Source organism: Mustelus asterias, chromosome 19, assembly GCF_964213995.1.
Source record: "Mustelus asterias chromosome 19, sMusAst1.hap1.1, whole genome shotgun sequence".
Taxonomy (NCBI): domain Eukaryota; kingdom Metazoa; phylum Chordata; class Chondrichthyes; order Carcharhiniformes; family Triakidae; genus Mustelus; species Mustelus asterias.
This window is the reverse complement of record NC_135819.1, coordinates 59,249,881-59,268,887: the sequence shown is the minus strand read 5'-3', so window position 1 is coordinate 59,268,887 and position 19,007 is coordinate 59,249,881. Positions and strand designations below refer to the sequence as shown.

General features: G+C 43.9%; 1 protein-coding gene across 1 annotated transcript in view; it reads left to right on the top strand.

Annotated features, from left to right (window-relative positions):
- fbxl13 (F-box and leucine-rich repeat protein 13) overlaps positions 1-19,007 on the top strand; it is a 134,237-nt gene that overhangs the window by 3,915 nt on the left and 111,315 nt on the right. The window contains exons 3-4 of the mRNA XM_078234620.1: positions 3,220-3,320; positions 4,628-4,757. Coding sequence (XP_078090746.1) covers positions 3,220-3,320; positions 4,628-4,757 — 231 coding nt within the window. The remainder of the gene's footprint in view (positions 1-3,219; positions 3,321-4,627; positions 4,758-19,007) is intronic.

Below are 19,007 nucleotides of genomic sequence, written 5' to 3'. Positions count from 1 at the left end.
ATGGTGGAATTTGAATTCAATAAAAATTTGGAACTAATGATGACCATGAATCTATTCTTGATTGTCGTTAAAACCCCATCCTATAGGGAAAGAAATCTGCCATCCTTACCTGGTCTGGCCTACCTGTGAATCCAGACCTACAGCAATATGGTTGACTCTTAAATGCCCTCTGAAATGGCTTAGCAACGCAGTTCAAGGACAATGTTGTCAGTGATGAAGGGTTTGAATGTTTGCAAAAGGGGTAGCAATCAAATGGGCTGCTTTGTCCTGTATAGTGTTGAGCTTCTTGTGTGTTGTTGAAGCTGCACTCTTCCAAGCAAGTGGAGAGTATTCCTTTATACTCCTGACTTGTGCCTTGTAGATGAGATGGTAGACAAGCTTTGGGGGTCAGCAGGCTAAATACTTGTCCCAGCATTCTTAGTCTTTGATCTACTCTGGTAGCCACAGTAATTATCTGGTCCAGTTCAGTTTCTGGTTAACGTCGATAGTGGGGAATTCAGCAATATTAATGCCATTGAATGTCAAGGGGTGACGTTTAGATCCTTTCTTATCGGAGATGGTCATTGCCTGGCACTTGGGTGGCACAAATGTTAGTTGCCACTTGTCAACCCAAGTCTGGATATTGTCCAGGTTATGCTGAATTTGAAAATGGACTGCTGCAGTATCTGAAGAATTGAGAATTGTGCAATTAGCGAATATCCCTAATTCTGACCTTATGATGGAAGGAAGGTCATTGATGAAGCAGCTAAAGATGGTTGGGACTAGTACACTGGTCTGTTGAACTCCTGGAACTGAGATACATAGGGCCCAATTTTACCATTGCGTTGCGCCCGTTTTCGGGTGTGGAAACTTGGTAAAGTCGGGCGTGAGGCAAGTAGCACGATCCGCATCCACCTCCACGCCAGTTCCCCCTTTACCAGGGCCTGAAAATGGCCGCGATCGGGACCACGCCCAAAACAGGCGTGATGGCCATTTAAATGTATTTGTATACATTTAGACTGACTTAATGGGCTGCACGCCCAACCTTATCGGCACTTCCCCCTTTACCACCACGTTCGCTCATCCAGAATCAGCGGGAAACAGACATGCTCCACAAAAGTCTGATTCGGGCGCTCCAGTTACTGAGGAGGTAGGTGCCTAGCATCCGACGGCTCTCTGCTTGAGATCGGTGAGGGGGGGATGAAGCGGGGACCGCTGCCACTCTGCCTCAGGTCAGTGAGGGGGAAGGGGGGGTCCACTGCCACTCTGCCTGAGATCAGTGAGGGGGAAAGGGTGTTCCGCTGCCACTCTGCCTAAGACCAGTGGGTGGGGGGGAGAGGGCCCGCGATCCATCTGAATGGCGGGAGGCTGGGAGAATAACGGGGTCAGTAATGTTGGGGGGGTGGGGCAATGTCTGTGGGGGCCGGGGGGGGGCATTATCCAGCCCGGGATGTGGCAGGGGAGCAGCACTCTATCATTTTCTTTTCTGCGCATGCACAGTTGGTGGCGCCAGTCGGATCTGCAGGGTTTCGGGTACGTTAAGCCCCGCCCATAGACTTCTGCAGCACAATTCAGAATCGCTGATAATTTTGCAGGCAGATGCGTATGGGGGCGCCTGAGAACGGGTCTAAAAGTTGGATCTGAAACACTCCCAGTTTCAAATCCACCCAGCATTTAGAATCAAAATGGTAAAATAAGGCCTATAGAATCCCTACAGAGCAGAAGGAGGCCATTTGGCCCATTGAGCCTGTACCGACAACAATCCCACCCAGGCCCTATCCTCGTAATCCCACGTATTTACCCGGCAAATCCCCCTAACACTAAGGGGCAATTTAGCATGGTCAATCCACTTAACCTGCACATCTTTGGACTATGGGAGTAAATCGGAAACCCAGAGGAAACCCAACAGACATGAGGAGAACATGCAAACTCCACACAGACAGTGACACAAGCCAGGAATCGAAACTGGGTCCCTGGCGCTGTGAGGGAGCAGTGCTAACCACTGTGTCACCGTGTTTTGCATAGAGAAGACTGTAATAGATATTTAGAACTTATGTCATCTGCACATGGTTCCTGAGGTTTTTCCATGATGGATACTGGGTGAGTTGGCATGGAGGGTGTAAAGACAAGATGGGTTGACATGAGTTGGCATTAAGGTGGTATGGGGCTTTATGAGGCCCGGGGGGTGGGTGTAGGCATGGGTTGCAAAGAGAGTGGATGGGAGGCTGAGTAGGGGTGAGGGCTAGAGGGCTTAATATCAATCGGAACAACTAAGGTGAAGTCCCAAAAAACGAAGGTGGTACTTTTAAACAGTCTTCCTTGACAGTCTTCCTTGGCTGTATCCATGAGGTGGTGGACTTGACTCTGTCCCACAACCCCACCCTCCCCTGGAATGAAAATCCTGCCTTTTGGAAGCCTTTTTCCTGAGGATGGAGTGGCAAACTTGGAAATTTCCTGACTTAAGCTACCTTACTGGAGAGCAAAAATCCAAGCCTCTGTCCAAGATTAGAAAGAGAAGAATTGAACTAGGTAAGTTGCAGGAGGAAAGTGTGGTGAACAATGTCAAAGGCTGCAGGTCAGGAAGGATTTAAAGGGAATATCTTCTTTTGTCACAGTCACATAAGATGTTATTGGTGACTTTTCTCTTGGTGGAAAGAAATAAATTTTCATTGTCACAAAGTTCACAAAACTGTCTTTTTAATCTCCTCTCATTCTTCCAAGACAATGAAAAATCACAATTCTCTTTTCCCACTGCATTCCCTAATATTTTAGCATGTTGCAAACATACAAACCTAGGACTAAGGCTTGTGTCTGAAGTAATTGAGTTTAATTTCTAAATTATTTAAATCGAGACTTTCTGAGAATGCATAATGTTACAGTCATTTGATTATGTTTGTAGGGTCACCCAATTCCTTAGAAAATCCAAGAAACCATTTAAAGTACTGACAAATAATCTGGAAACAGCATTTGTATTTTCCTACCATCCGACGGCTCTAATTTTTGCAACTAATTTTTACAACTAGAAAATTAATGAACTGAACTGTCCAGTTAAGAAAGTGGTACAGATGTTCACCAATTCCCTGTGGACGGCTGAAATTTACAAAGCAGGAAACTAGACCTGCTTTTATTCTGGAAATATCCTGAGCAAATCTTTACTGCATTTATTCAGAGGTTACAAGTGACATAATATGTATGCATGTTTACTTTTACTCTATTTGATTGTTTCCATCCACTGTTTAGGACGAATTTGTGTCTATGGTGCTGGAAATGTGTACTTCACTTCTGTACCTGAACCTGTCTTACACTGCTATTAGTGATGGGACATTAAGGTCATTATCAAAGTAAGTCACCATTATAATCTTGTCATATCTACCCCTACCAGAACTTCACAGCCATAGCTAGCTTATCTCAGATATACACCATATCCTCTTTATTTCACGCTTTACCTCTTACATTTCCTTATTTTCTTCATTGCATCCAATTTAATTATCCCATTTATTTAGTAGAAATGATAACAATGGAGTACTTCATTGATCTGTCAATAGGTATACGTGAATGATGAATGAAGAGATTAGTTTTTTTCTTCATATTGGCAAACAATTAACAGTCACTCCACATAACAAAATATTTTAATAATGTAATACATCACGTCAAAATATTTTAAGCACCTTTACATAAGACAATATAAATGCTATATTAATTATAATTTGGTCTGTAAGAGGATGCCAAAATACAAATGGCAATTGAGAATATCTGAACTTCTACCTCTAATTTTAAAAGTAGTACTTTAACATTGCGAATAACAGCTCATGCTTACAATACTGAAGTATGCCAGATTGGGTAGTTAATATGCATAGTGAAAAGAACTTAAAATTTACCATATTGATAGCTTTGTCTTGCAAAACAGTTACATCAATGTTGAATAAAACACTGGATGCCAAAAGCTCAATAGTTCTAGTAGTACAAGCTCTCTGTTTGGATTAACTAAAAACAAATACAGGTAAATTTAATATTAATAAATGCCATGGAACTTGAATTATTTTCAATATTCTATATTGAAGGCTTTCCTGGCAGGGAGTGGGAAAGAAACATTCTATAAATAACACTGAATGTCATTAGGTACGATAGTTACCAGACTAACTCTGTTCCGGATGCACAAGCTCTTTGCTTGGGTTAATTAAAAACAAATGTAAGACTACAATAGTGTAGTCATTACAAGACAGAAAACGTGACACTGAAACTGATTTTATGTCACGTTTTGTAGCTTTATAAGTGCAATAAAATGTAAAATTTACATTTTTATTTTAGCCTTTGTTCTTCCCATCTAAAACTAAAAAAGCTGATTTGTAAATCTACTGAATAGCTGTTTATTTGAAAAGTTTAAATGAACAATGTCAAAGGACCAAAAACAGAAAATGCTGAAAAAACTCAAAGTCAAAAGACTTGCCATGGAGATTTAAACGCATGTTTCATTCTTCATACATGGCTGTTACATTACTCAAAAGTGTTCTGTTTCTGATTTAATGCTGCCAAAAGCTATAACTTTAAAATTACAGCAAGTAAACTTTGCATGGTAGATGTCCATAATAGCTTTCCTATTTTATGCCTTAATTGTGATGTCACTGAAATGCATCTACTTTCTTTCCAGGTTCGGATTGAATCTACAGTTTTTGAGCTTAGCTTACTCAAAGAAATTCACAAATAAAGGTTTGAATTACCTTGCTACTGGAAAGGGGTGCCACAAGCTCGTCTACCTGGACATTTCAGGTTGTACTCAGGTTGGTCTACAGAACGTTTTGCTGTTAGTAGAAGCCGTGTGCTTTACAATCCAAGAGCGGGGCAGCAGACTGAGTAATGGAGGAAGGGGGAGGGGAATGGAACTGGTGTGGAGTTACAGAATCCCAGCTGCCTAAAAAAATGTTTCCTCAGGCTTTTGGCAGAATTCCAGGTAGTTTTTAGGCCAGAATATCTAATTCCCCGGACAAAAACTCCAGTCTGGTTGTTAAAGCTATATATCCAATTTTATTCTACCTCTGTTAGTGATGGTTGTTTGCAGCTTTAGGAGTTGAAAATCTGTGCCGCTTCAGCACACTCCCACCAAGAAAACGGACACAGAGGATTCCAGTTTTTTCTGAGGAGTGGGGTTTATGGACGAGACTTGATCTACCCCAAACTAGGTTTCCGATGTCAGGTGTGGGATTCCCCAGCCAGAAATTTCCTCATCCCTAGAAGCTTGGAAGAATAACAGCAGCTAGTGTGCCTAGGAAGTGGACCAACAACTGCAGAGGTGCAAATTATACACATTTGGACCCAGGGCCAATCGTAACCTGAACCCCCAAAAACATACTTGCCAAAGTTTAATTTAGTTCGCCACATGCCTTACCCCTGCCAGACTCCATCAAGTAGGTACCCACTGCAATATTAAAATTAAATAACCTGTTCTTGATGCTTTATTCGCTGAAGGGACCAAGAGTAAAGGTTACCATTAGGTACTAAAACAAAATTTATACTGAGATGTTGACGCCATAAGAATTAATATCCAGTTTAAGTTATTTTGGCTTGTGAAAAATAGTTGTATTCTCCCTTTCCGTGACTCTGCACACAACAAAGTAAAAGGTCCTGCCCCACCGCTTTGACGGATTGTGATTGTTACTTGGCTACATTCTGAAAGTTCTGAAATTGTATGTTTTTTTTTGATGGAATGATATTTGGTTTTAAATCTTAGATCTATCAAGTAACGTTTACTTTGTTCTCACTTTATGTATCTCAGTAAATGGTGTGCATAATATTTTGCCCTACAATTGTCTAGGCAGGAAAAAATGAATCTGAAAATGTGCTTGGACGAATAATATAATTCTCCCAAAACCAATCTCCATCTCTTTGCAACATACTAATAACATATATTCATACTAAAGGGAAGGGCTGAATGATGTTTTACAATGTGCACTCCACTTTTCTACCTCAAGAAACCAAGGAAGTCAGTTTCCTGGTTTTGTCTATTACAATTCTCACAAAAACTACACAATAAGGTCTATAGTTTCTGATTAGCAGTGTAATGGAAATCTCTCAGGAATTCAAAGTAGCCAATTAGAATTCACTTATCACAGCAAGAACAGCCAGGAAATAAGCTTCTTGACCCCTAAAACATCTGCCAAGAACTCATCTGCTGATTAGAATTTTGTGAACTAGAATAAACAAGATATGTTTTACAAATCCTACTTGGGCTGATCGCAGACATGATATAACAATGCTATTTTCTTGCTCTGTTTGCTGAATTAAATGGTGTATTAATAAATTGTGAGGTAGAAAGAGAGAATGTGAATTTCACCATATGGAAACTGCAGTGTAGCTATAGATTTACTCTCCCCCTGCCATTTCCTTAATTCTCCCTTTCATAATTTGAATTGCTGGGGTGTTTTTGCATAACTTTCAGGATATTACTGTCAGAAACTTTGGATATGTTACACACACCACCTTTAGACATGTAGCAATAATTGACTGAACCAACAGGTTCAAAAAAGTTAACAGAAGCAACAAAAGCAGATATATTAAGAATTATTAGCTTATGACATGAGCTTATGACACCAAATTTGTAACAAGCATTTCCATGAGTGAGTGCTTCTGTATGGTGGTAGCCTTTGAATCAGAGGATGCAGGATTTGAACCCTTGTCTACACAGTCTCAGTTAGACTCCATCTTTGGAACTGGAAGTCGCTGGGTTTATCATATTTGGCAGGTATACCCTCCCCTATGTACCTGTAAAACCCTACAGACTTTTGGGCTATCCGTCGCTTCAGCTGATGAATACATGGTTTTTAAAATTAGAAATTGTATTATATTATACGTGTGTGTGCATGTATGATTGTCCTTTGATGTTCAGGTGCCTCCCTGAAGACCAACATGTGGGAGGACAAGGCAAGGAGAAAAGTATCCACAGGAGCACCCCAGAGTTATTAGGCTGAATTTTTATGGAGTTGGAGACACTCTGTGGAGGGGTGAAAAAGGCAGCTGGGCCCTGATTCCTGGATTCCTGACCCCATTCCCAGGGTTTGTGATTTTCAGGACTGCCATTTAATGGTGCAGGCTAGTTCGGGTCATGAGCCTGCACCTTGCACTCTTGACCTGGCCAGCTTCATTGTGGGGTAGGCATGTCCCTTCTGCAATTTTTGTGGAATCAGTCCAACTTTTCAAAGTGTTTGTAGTTCATGGCGCATTAAAGGTGTTGTGACCATATCTTCATGAGGGAATCTTTTGAAAGGTATGTCCTAAAGCTCCTTCACATGCCTCTCCATGCCAAGGTATACCTTCCCCTCTAACCTCCTATTACCCCTCATACTTCCTATGCCAATCTATGGCACTTCAATGGCCATTTACCCACTATACATTGTATAGAACCAATGAACTCTATGGTGACAATGGGATGTGTAAAGCCAAAAGTACATAATAAGGCTTGTCTGAGAGCCTAGATATCTAGTAGAGTACTAAAACACCTGAGGCAAACATTGCTTGATTGACAGCTCTTAATCTCTAAATTCTTCTGTCAATTATACAGTGTTTATTTAGACAAGGTAAAGATATTTTAAGTGCTTGCAGTTTCAATATTTATTATTTAAAGGATCTGGATGATTGATACGTTTAATGTAGTAAAAATGAATTTTAACAAGTGGGTAGTTAGAAATGAATGTCTTTTTTTGCATATCCTATTGTCACTATGAGGTTCATTTGTTCTATACAATGTATAGTGGGTGAATGGCCATTGAATGCCATTGCTTGGCATGAGGGACCATGTGGGGTGAGTGGGGGGCATAAGATAGCATGGATGGAGAATGGAGTTTGTGGGGAATGGCTGATTGGACTGATTCCACAAAGTCTCAAAGCACTGGGATAGGCCTTTAAAATGTCTTACCTCAGCACCTGACAGCCAATATGACTACCTCCAAACTCTTTCCCAGGTTGACTGCATTGTATGGGCTCTTACTTTCGAGGTGGGCACGCATGGTCAGGAAGTTTCTTGACTCTTGCTACCTTCCTCAAGATGCTAGCAGCAACACAAACTGAGGTAAGATTAGAGGTAGCAAACACAGAAATGACGGTAAGAAGTCTTGGTGATGGGCAGGATGTGGATTTTAAAGCTCAGTTTTGGGTTGAACAGGATGCTGAGGTTTTATATGGTACAGCAAGTGAGTGGCCAGGGAGTGTGTGGATAAGTGGCAAAGGAATACAGTTTATGAGGTGAGGCACCGATAACAATGTTTAATTGAAGGAAATTGTAGCTTATCCTTGACTAGGGCAGCTTTTCCATTGATTGTGCAAGTCATTATGGCATTAGCTTCAATGAAACAGGATTCTTCCAGATTGCTGTATCGGACCATCTGTCAAATAAATAAATCTTTATTCATAACTGTATGAATTGGGTAACTGATGCAATCTTTGCTGCAATAAACAACTTTATTACTTTCCCAGTGTAGAAATGATCTCTGTAATCTCCACTCGCTTTCTATCCCTTCTTTGTTCCCTCTCAAAGATCAGGCTCTTCTGACTCCTGCTCTTTGTGCATTTCCTCTATGTCACTTTTAACAACATCATATAGAGTTTAAAGCAAAGTATACCGTGCTTACAGTCCAGTCATTGCTCCTGGTGTAAACACGAGGTGAAATTTGGGTGGGTGGATGACATGGTGAGTTTGAAACTTAACCATTGTAGCAAAATACTGACTCAGAATACCCTTGGGTGGATTTTACATATAATTGGCTGATATAACACTAATTCAGCATTGCAACTTTCTTGACTCAAGGGCATAGAATCATGCAATATAGCTCAAAAAAACCATTTGACCCATCAAGTTAGCATTATTATGCTCCCCTTTCCTCACAGCCAAGGATTTATTTTTGTTTATAATCTTCTATTCAGGTTCCTTGTGAGCGGAATTCTCTATTTTTCAGACTAAATGCGATGGTGGGCAGCTCTTTTCTGCTGGCCAGAATGGCAGGAATCCGCACCAGATTCTGTGCTTGGAAACTCATTAATGATGTACGGGCACCTCCTGCACCCCTCTGAATCTCTTGGCGGGACAGCAGTTGATTCATCCACCTGCCATCAGCTGGCAGATTTGAAGGTCTTGGCACCATATTTAAACAATGGTACAACGCACGTATCATTTCTCTGGCCCACATGTCCTCACCAGAATGTGCAGGATGTCAACATCCTAGAGGCAAAAGGCTAGCTTTCTCAGGAAGAATGCAGCACCAGCTTTCACTGCCAGGGCCTTTGAAGCCCTTATTCAGGAGTCTGGGCCAACCAGCATGCACTCTTCCCCAGGGATTGCCCAGAAGGTCAGCAGGGCTGCCACCCATCCATGAAGCGCCATGCGGTAAAGGAAGTAGATGAATGATCTCATCTACTCCACCAGAGTAACTCCCCTCTCAGTTCACTCCACTATCAAACTACCTTTGTTGTTCGTCATTTATGTAAACAATTTGGATGAGAATATAGGAAGCATGGCTAATAAGTTTGCAGATGACACCAAAATTGGTGGTGTAGTGGACAGTGAAGAAGGTTATCTAAGACTACAACGGGATTTTGATCAACTGGGCCAGTGGGCCGAGGTATGGCAGATGGAGTTTAATTCAGATAAATGCGACGTGTTGCATTTTGATAAGACAAATCAGGGCAGGATTTACACAGTTAATGGTAGAGCCATTGAACAGAGAGACCTAGGGGTGCAGGTACATAGGTCCTTGAAAGTGGCATCACAGGTAGACGAGGATGGGGGGGGGGGGGGGGGTGGTTTGGCACATTTGTCTTCATCGGTCAGAGCATTGAGTACATGAGTTGGAACGCTATGTTACAGTCTATAAAGCAATGTTATGTAGAGATCTATAAAATAATAAGTGGCATAGATAATGTAGATAGTCAACATCTTTTCCCAAAGATAAGGGAATCTAAAACTAGAGGGCATAGGCTTAAGGTGAGAGAGGAGAGATACTAAAGGGTCCAGTGGGACAATGTTTTCACACAGTGGGTGGTGACTGTCTGGAACAAGCTGCCAGAGGTAGTAGTCGAGGCGAGTACAATTTTATCTTTTAAAAAGCATTTAGACATTTACATGGGTAAGATGGGCATAGAGGGATGTGGGCCAAACATGGACAACTGGGACTAGCTTAGTGGTTAAAAAAAAAGACGGCATGGACAAGTTGGGCCAAAGGGCCTGTTTCCATGCTGTAAACCTCTATGACTCTAAAACTGTACAAGACGTTGGTAAGGCCACATTTGGAGTACTGCATGCAATTCTGGTCATCCTACTATAGGAAGGACGTTATTAAACTGGAAAGGGTGCAAAAAACATTGACAAGGATGTTACCGGGGACTGGAAGGTTTGAATTATAAGGGGAGGCTGGATAGGCTGGGACTTTTTTTCCCCTGGAGCATAGGAGGATGATCTTATAGAGGTTTATAAAATCATGAGAGGCATGGATAAGGTGAATAGCCAAGATCTTCTTCCCCAGGGTAGGGGAGTCCAAAATTAGAGGGCATAGGTTTAAGGTGAGAGGGGAAAGATTTAAAAGGGACCTGAGGGGCAACTTTTTCACACAGAGGGTGATGTGAATATGGAATGCGTTGCCAGAGGAGGTGGTAGAGATGGGTACAATTACAACATTTAAAGGACATTTGGACAGGTACATGGATGGGAAAGGTTTAGAGGGATATGGGCCAAATGCAGGCAAATGGGACTAGTTCAGTTTAGGAAACCTGGTTAGCACGGATGAGTTGGGCCGAAGGGCCTGTTTCCGTGCTGTATATCTCTATGACTCTATAACTCTCCTTTTGTCTTTCTTTATTTTGCTTTTTGTTCTGTCAGGGCTATTCTTTCTCTTTTTCCATTGCCTGTAATTCACGCAGTTCCAATTATTTTGCTCTTTGGTCTGCTGCAATTGCATCCCTCTCATTTGCTTTTGTTACTGTCTCTCTCATTCTTTTGACTCTAATTCAAACTGTTTCATTTGTAATTGAATTTTAACCATTTTCAATGATACCGACTGTGTTGCTGTCAATTTCAAATGCAATTACCTTCACCTTCCTTGCCCCTTCAGGTAATGTCAACTGCAGCTTGTTTACCAATTCCAAAAGCTTTGCTTTAACCACCTTTTGTGAACCACCCCAAGTGACTTCTTCCACATCCAGGAAACTTTCAGCCCTGAAAAAGCCATTATTCCATAAGGCACTCCTTTTTCTAACCAATTGAACACAACACCTGGAAAGAAAACACCAATACTCATCGCTCACTGGCGGGACTCCAATAATCCTAAACCAGACAAAGAATATAGATTTTAATCCCACAAAGAGCATGCAATTTGTTAGGGACCAGATCAGAAACTCCAAGGCATATTATGAAATTAGTCTGGACCCTGACTTTTACTTTTGATTTTGGCATTCGGGTAGGCATCAGGTGTTTTGCTCCAGGTATGATGCAGTTGGCCCATTAGGAAGTTTTTATCAAAACAACCTTTATTTAAGAACACAATTAAAATATAACAAAAAGAATTAACATAACTTTTACCAGTTAATATAAATATGACAAATTATAATTCTTAATAGCTATCAATCTCTATTGTTCCAACTTAGCAGTATCCCCCCCATATACATAAACTCCTTCTTCAGAACTAGCACCAAAACCAAATATACGTTTGCGGGTGTTAGATTTCCAGCCTTTTAACACCTCTGCACAGATATCCAAACAAACGCTGTCTTCTGACTCTCATACAGCAAAATCTCAGAAAGATATGTCCTCAAAGAGCAGAACATCAGGGAAATAAACCTACTCCCTGGCAGATCCTAGTCTCCAGACATCAAAAAGAAAGGGCTACCTCTCTCTGCAGCTTTCAAACAGCAACTGAGCTTGACTTCTCTGTGTAAGTCTAGCTGCACCGAGTCATATGATCATACCTGTCAATCACCCTAATCGAGACCTACTCTGCAAAGCCCAAGGGGAACACTAAAAACAACAACCATAATAGTCCAGATTAAAGCAATCATGCTGCTGCAGTAACAACACAGGCTGCCAGTTACAGTCCAAGTGACACAGATTAGAACAGGCTGTTAAAATAGATCCTGCACAAAAAGCGTTTCTTAAAGGCACAATATCTTAAAGTCTGTGTGCTTCAAAGAAAAAATGTACAGGTGGTGTGCAGGATTGTCCTACAGTTGATGTCCTTGGATGTGTTAAGTTCGGTACTGGGCTGCAGGGGTATGATGAACACAAACTGGGGTGGGGGTTGGGGGGAGGAGGTGGTGGTATGTGTAGCTCTCATGAGGGTGGGAAACCCCTGTAAATGGTGGTTCAAATGAGGTGCGTACAGCTCCATATGTGGCATGAGCACCTTGCAGGTGATGGGCTCAGGGGGAGTGTGGCAATGTCCATCACCAAAACAACAGGATCCAATATTAGGGAGAGGCTGGAGAATAACAGGTAGCATCACAACTTGCACATTGTGAGGCTCCAGGTAAATCGGAGGCATATGGATAGTGAGGGGGGAGGGTTGAATTCCGTTTTGTAATACAAGTGTAGTACCACCATCTTGACACACAGGTAAAATGGCATTTTCCAAATTCGAAAGGAAGATCAGTTATATCTAGGAGGGGTATGATAAAATGTGGGAGGACCACTAAGCTGGGCCGGGACTCCTTCTTGGGCCCCATACTCATTTGTGGTGTTGCTGCAGTGGACTGGGTCCAGGTCAGTTACACAGGACACAGACCCCCATTGCGCAGGAAGCAACAGCAAACCAGATTTCTAATTTTGTGCTTTGAAAGGGAAAGGCACAACTCAATTGCCTCATGTCAAAGTATGAAAAGCTAAATAGTGGAAGGTAGCAGTAGAGGTTTGGAGAGCGAAGGCTATAGTGAATGGGGCACAGCTGCATCAAATCTGCCATCCCATCAGTGAAGGAGAATCATGTGTTAACAATTGATGCAGCTATTCATCAATTCATTCACCATGAGTAACCAAAATATCTGTGGAATGGAATTCTGCTCACCTGTGTGCTAGAGTCTTGGGGCAAAATTTTCTCATTTTTTGACTAAGTGTCATTTTGGGCAAGAAAAACAGCGAGTAGCTCACCAGTGGTGCTGGCAACTTGTCCACTGCATTTTTAGGCACTTTGAAAAATAAAATTTTGCATGAGTTTTATGCTGCACTCCAGTGCAGGAAGAAGATGAATGACTTGCTCCCTGGAACTGGGTCATTTTTCTTATTTGGCAACACTCATCTGCTCGCACACCCATCACACATCCAATGGGAACTCCTTCACTTCACCTCATGGGGTCCCAGAACTTGCCCTCCCACACGTCCTGTCATGTGCCCTGCAGCTCCTCTCCTCATTACATCCCAGCGCCCACTCACCAAATACACATGCCATGCATCCTTATCATCTAAACTGGCAAAGGTCCTGTTCACACTCTCCCCATCTGCTTCCTTGCAAAACAAGCTGTCTCACAATAAAAAAATGAGAGCTTAGATTGGCAGGCAGGTGCATGTCCAAACTCAAATCCTCTCGCCATTCGAAGAGAGAGTCCATGAGCTTTCCGGACTGAAAGAAGACTGCTCCTGTGCTGAGAGCAAGGTGGGTGCAAGAGAAAAAAGTGAGGACCCACTGCACAATCATTCAGCTTTAAGTGAGTTATCTCTCTTCTATCTTTATGCCTTGCCATGCACTAATGCCATCTCCCTTCCCTCACAGGAAAATCAGTTGGGCAGCCTTGTCCATCCACAGGTGTGACCTTGGACCAGCCTGGGGAGCTCTGACAAATTCTCAAACGTTCCCATTGAAGAGGCTCACAGCTGTCACCCGCACCCTTCACCAACACTGAGACTCACACCTCAGTGGAAGTTAGTAGTGGACAGGCTTCTGAGTTGCTCACTGGTCAGCATCTCACTTCTGATGTTCGCAGGTGGAGACAGGGACATCCCACAGATCTGGCACTCAGAGGACTTCTGGAGCCCAGGACTCTGCAGAGCTCCAGTCAGATGATATGCCCTTGGATCTAGTTGTCCCTCGGCTGCTGGAGCTATAAAAGCAAAGTCAGGAACATTAGGAAGAGATGTCCACTGGAGGAGTCCCATCGTTTTCTGCCTGAGGAAATCATGCCATCATTCTGAGGCAACCAAGCCAACATTGCAAGGGGGCCGCAGTGGAGACCTTGGTGCAGGATGTTCACTCCATGGTGGCGGATGTTAACTTTATGGTTTAGACCATGAACTCCAGGGTTCAGGCACTTGCGAGCATTCATGAGTGCCAGTACCAGAGCTCACTCCAGCTGCCCTTCTATCTCAAGGAGGAACCCAGGTGTCCCTGAGCACCTATAGGGAGCAGGATCAGTTGGTGCATAACCCGGGATCTTCCGCTCAGAAGACCCTGGGGATGTCCAGTCCAGCTGACTCCCCTTTTCTTGTGGCACACATAGCTCCAGGCCCACTCATCAAGGAAGGTTGCACCACCACATGCGTGCTGCCCAAAAGCAGGCTGGCCCTCCAAAGGAAGGCCACCAAGGTCATCTTAGCCAACAGGGTATGGCAGACCGCAGACGCCTCCACCTCAGCTGTGGATCCTGGGGATATGTCAAGACATAGCTGCAGGGTAAAGAAGTTATAGTTGCACAGTGTGGCCAACGGTGTTGTTATCCACTTGCACACAACTTATATTAGAATGTGAACTTTTCTATAATATATTAAATCCAAGTTCTTGCACCCTTTTACTGTTTCCCTGCTCTCATTCCATTGCTCCACAACCTGCCACATGAACAGTGATGTGCATCAAACATTTAAAGGCTGGGTGCTGACCTCCATCTCACGCCTGCAACAATGTCAGTCTACTGGTTGGCATGCCCTCACACTGACAGGAAAACAGTCATGCCACTATCACCTTAGCCACAAGGAGCCCCCCTACCTCAATGGTCAACTCCATTACTCAACCCAGTCGTTTGGGGAAATCTGATCTCAGCATAAGGAACCCAGCAGCTAGACCCCTGTGAGAGCTGTTCCTCTGGCAACAGTGACACAGATCCTCAGAGGCACCCCTGAATAAGGAGTTGCCTACTTCAGGAGAGATGACTGTCCACGCATCATCACCCTGATATTACCCTGTTCACTGGGAGTTCACAAGCTGCCTTCAGCCAGACAGGAGACAGACATTTGCAGTCACTCTTTGAGGACCAATGCTTTGTCCTCACTGCAAGTCACGATCATCTTCATGCATGATAAGGACCACAAGCAACCTCACCCTTCCCATGCCAGGAGCAACATCAGAGTTGGGGTCACACAGCTACCAACCAATCAGAAAGGGCCATCTCCCATGATAGACTTTCAGTGCCCACCATTGACCTGGTCACTCATGAAGTGGGAAGGCTATCAGGGTGTACCAAGATCTCTTCCCCATTCAGGCCATCATCATTGCCTGACAATCTTCCTCTGCCTCCTCCAGGGGTCCCCCCTCCTTAATGTTTTTCTCATCATAGGAGATGTGTCACCCATCCATCTCCCCCTCTGAAAGCTCCATGCCTTGTTGCAGTGCCAGTTTGTGGAAAGAGCAGCACACTACAATGATATACTAAGCTCTCAGGGGGTTACATCAAAGGACATTACCTGACCGGTCCAGGCACCAGAACTATATCCTCAAGATGCCGATCATCTACTCAACTAAAGCATGAGTAGCAGCATGAGCTTCATTGTAACGGGTCTCTGCTACACTCTGTAGCCTCCGCACAGGTGTCATCAACCATATTGTGAGGAGGCATCTCTTGTCCCCAAGGAGCCAACCTTGTAGCCAATGTGCTCCCTCAAATGCCTCTGGTATCTGAGAGCGGCCAAAGATGTAGCTTGTGTATGCTCACCTGGAACCTAGCACACACCTGCAGAATGCGCTTGGGATGGTCGCAGACAATCTGGACATTTAGGGAGTTGGAAGCCTGAACAGTTAATGAAGGGGAGACCTTGATGCCATGGGGAACAGAGGCCCATGTGTGTACAATCAATGGCTCCTTGCACCTGTGGAAAGCCAACTATCTGGGCAAACTCCACAGGCCTCCTGGCTAGCCTGGTCCTAGTCAAAATTCATGTAGTGATGCACCGTCAAAGAGCACATCCATGACCTCCCTAATGTACTAATGTGCAAAGATCTGAGAGATGCCACAAGAGTCACTGGTGGAACCCTGATAGGAGCCACTGGCAGAGAAATTTGGGATGGCTCTGGCCTTCAGGGTGACAAGCAGTGGGTGGCCTCCAGGTCCATGTGGCACCAACTCTTGAATAACCTGGCAAAGGCGAGTGACCATGTCCCTGGGCATTTGGATTCTCTTCCTACACTGGTTCTCTATCATCCGTAAGAATGTTAGCCACTGTCCATAAGCTCTGGACCAATGATGTTGCCTCCAAACGACCACTCTCAGTGGCCTAGGCTCTGGCAGCTGAGCAGCCCCAGCCACCACTTTCTTCTTAGAGCTCTGCTCCTGCCTCCGGGAAGCTGTACGTTGACACTGCCGACTCAACTGGCTCCATGTGTGTACCTGTGTATTAACTGAAAGGGATGGAAGAGAATTAGTGACCATCAAGGAGTCCTGTCCATACCCTGACCGATTGTACATCCAACCCTAGGCCAATCCTACCGATGGTCAGTGACTGCTGTGTTTGCCTTCTTACTGAGCTCCACTCCCTTACAGTCTCGCACACTGGCCAAGACTCCACACAAGTCTTTCCCAACTCAGAATGACAGATGGGCGTCTACTTTGGAGACCCTCTTCAGCCCTCAGGTCTCACAAAAGGCCAAAGCATGAGACCCATGGGTTAACTAGACTGCCCTGTGAGCAAACCTCTTGAGTTGGTTGGGAGGATGGTTTGAAGAGGGGGCACAAGGTGGAAGGAATGACTTGTGAGGATACCACTGCAATGATATATGTTGGAACTGGGTGGCCTAGTGAGATCTAAATCCATTAGCTCTTATCTTGGATGCAGTACATCTCTCAGCAAATGCTGAAGGTATTCACAGAACAGAGAGCTGATTGTGCAAAGGGTTAATTCATGAGTGGCAATCAGTGGCAATAGCATATATCACAACTAAGTAACTGGCATAATTAGCTGGTCTATCAAAACTAAGTAATGTTGATATATGAGTGTTCTCCACAGTAGATGGTTAAATTTGAATTCTAAAATAAACCTCCTGCGACAAGCAAGGTGTAATATCCTAACTATGTGAGGAGTTGTGGATTTTTAACAAAAAAGAAAAAATGTGGTTTGACATAGAAACCCTACAGTGCAGAAGGAAACCATTCAGCTCATCAAGTCTGCACTGACAACAATCCCACCTTGTCTCTATCCCCACTTAGTTACCCCGCTAATCCCTCCAACCTATCACATCCCAGGACACTACGGGTTAATTTAGCATGTCCAATCAACCTAATCCACACGTGGGAGGAAACCAGAGCACCCAGAGAAAACCCACACAAACACAGGGAGAATATGCAAACTCCACACAGACAGTGACCCAAGTTGGGAATCAAACCCAGGTTCCTGGAGCTATGAGACAACAGTGCTAACCATTGTGCCATCCTTGCACTTATAGATTCAAACAAACAACAACAGATTTATTCTAGGAGCTCTTGCCTGTACATAGTGCAAACTGAAAATAAAGGCGTCTTTAATGACACCAACATCAAATCTTGTGGCTCTTAAGATAGTGGTCCAACATATAAATGTATAACACAAAGTTCACCTGATTATTTAGGGTTTCCCCTGGTAGCCTAGTGGTATAGGTCACTGAACTGATGAGCCACAAACCTAGAGCAATGCTCTGGGCTTCCAGGCTCAAATCTCACCACAGTAGATGGTTAAATTTGAATTCTAAAATAAACTTTCTGTGGTGGGCGAGGCTCACATGATTATGGGTTCCTCTTTTGACCTAGTGGTATACGTCACTAAGCTGCTAAACCACAAACCTAGAGCAATGCTCTGGGGTTACAGATTTGAATTGTACCAAGGTAAAATGGACAACTTAGAATTCTTAAACAAACCTCAAGCCCATTGCTGTCATGCCTCCATATTAAACTTAACTGAATCAGATCATTGGCAGCCCCACACTCCCAAGGTTGTGACTCCTACAAGCCTTGTATAGTGGACTGGCTTCCTAGCCCAGTACCAGTGCCCTTTGAGTTGGCACAGGCCCTTCAACTGTGGATTCGAGCCTCATGGTGGGTGAAAATTGGTAGTGTTTGTTGCCTTCCCATCAGAAATGTCATCTCCCCACCCTTATGGGACCAAACCATACACCTCTCTCAGAGTTATGCCAATGGCAGCCCCCCCAAAACTGTCTGCACCCCCCCAAACGTCCGTGCCCTCTCCCCTCTCCCCTCTCCCCTCTCCCCACTCCCCTCTCCCCTCTCCCCAAATTTCAGCAATCCCCCAGATAGGCATTCCCTCTCCAGCCTGCAGTATATCCCCTTCCCTCCTAATATGATGCTCTGCTTTCACCTCTCCATCCTGCATTGCATGCCCTAATACGATGCCCTGCTCTGGAATTGGCCTCTCTAACCTGCATTATACCCCCAGTTAACTACAAATCCCCTGATCCTGCGATCCCTCCCCCTTATCTGTTTCCCACCATGATCCCCGAGCTCTCCGGTGTCCTCTCTCCCAATGCATTCCCTGGTGAATAGTGGCAACCTGTGCACTCACTTCTGACCTACCCTTCAGAGCTGAAGTCGACAGATTCATGTTTTAAAAAATATGTTCTAAACCACACCGACACGGGGGGAAGGTTGCAGTGGGACTGCTCGCTGATGATATTATAATACATGCAAATAAGGTTCTCAACCTTCCTTGACATGAACTATGATACATCACTGGCAGAGACCGAAATGATAGCAATACAATATCTCACTGGCAAGATTCCTGTTTTTGATCTCTCATGAGATTTAGCGCCCATTTCCCTGATGGCACCCATGATGAATGGTCATGATGTGGAGATGCCAGCATTGGACTGGGG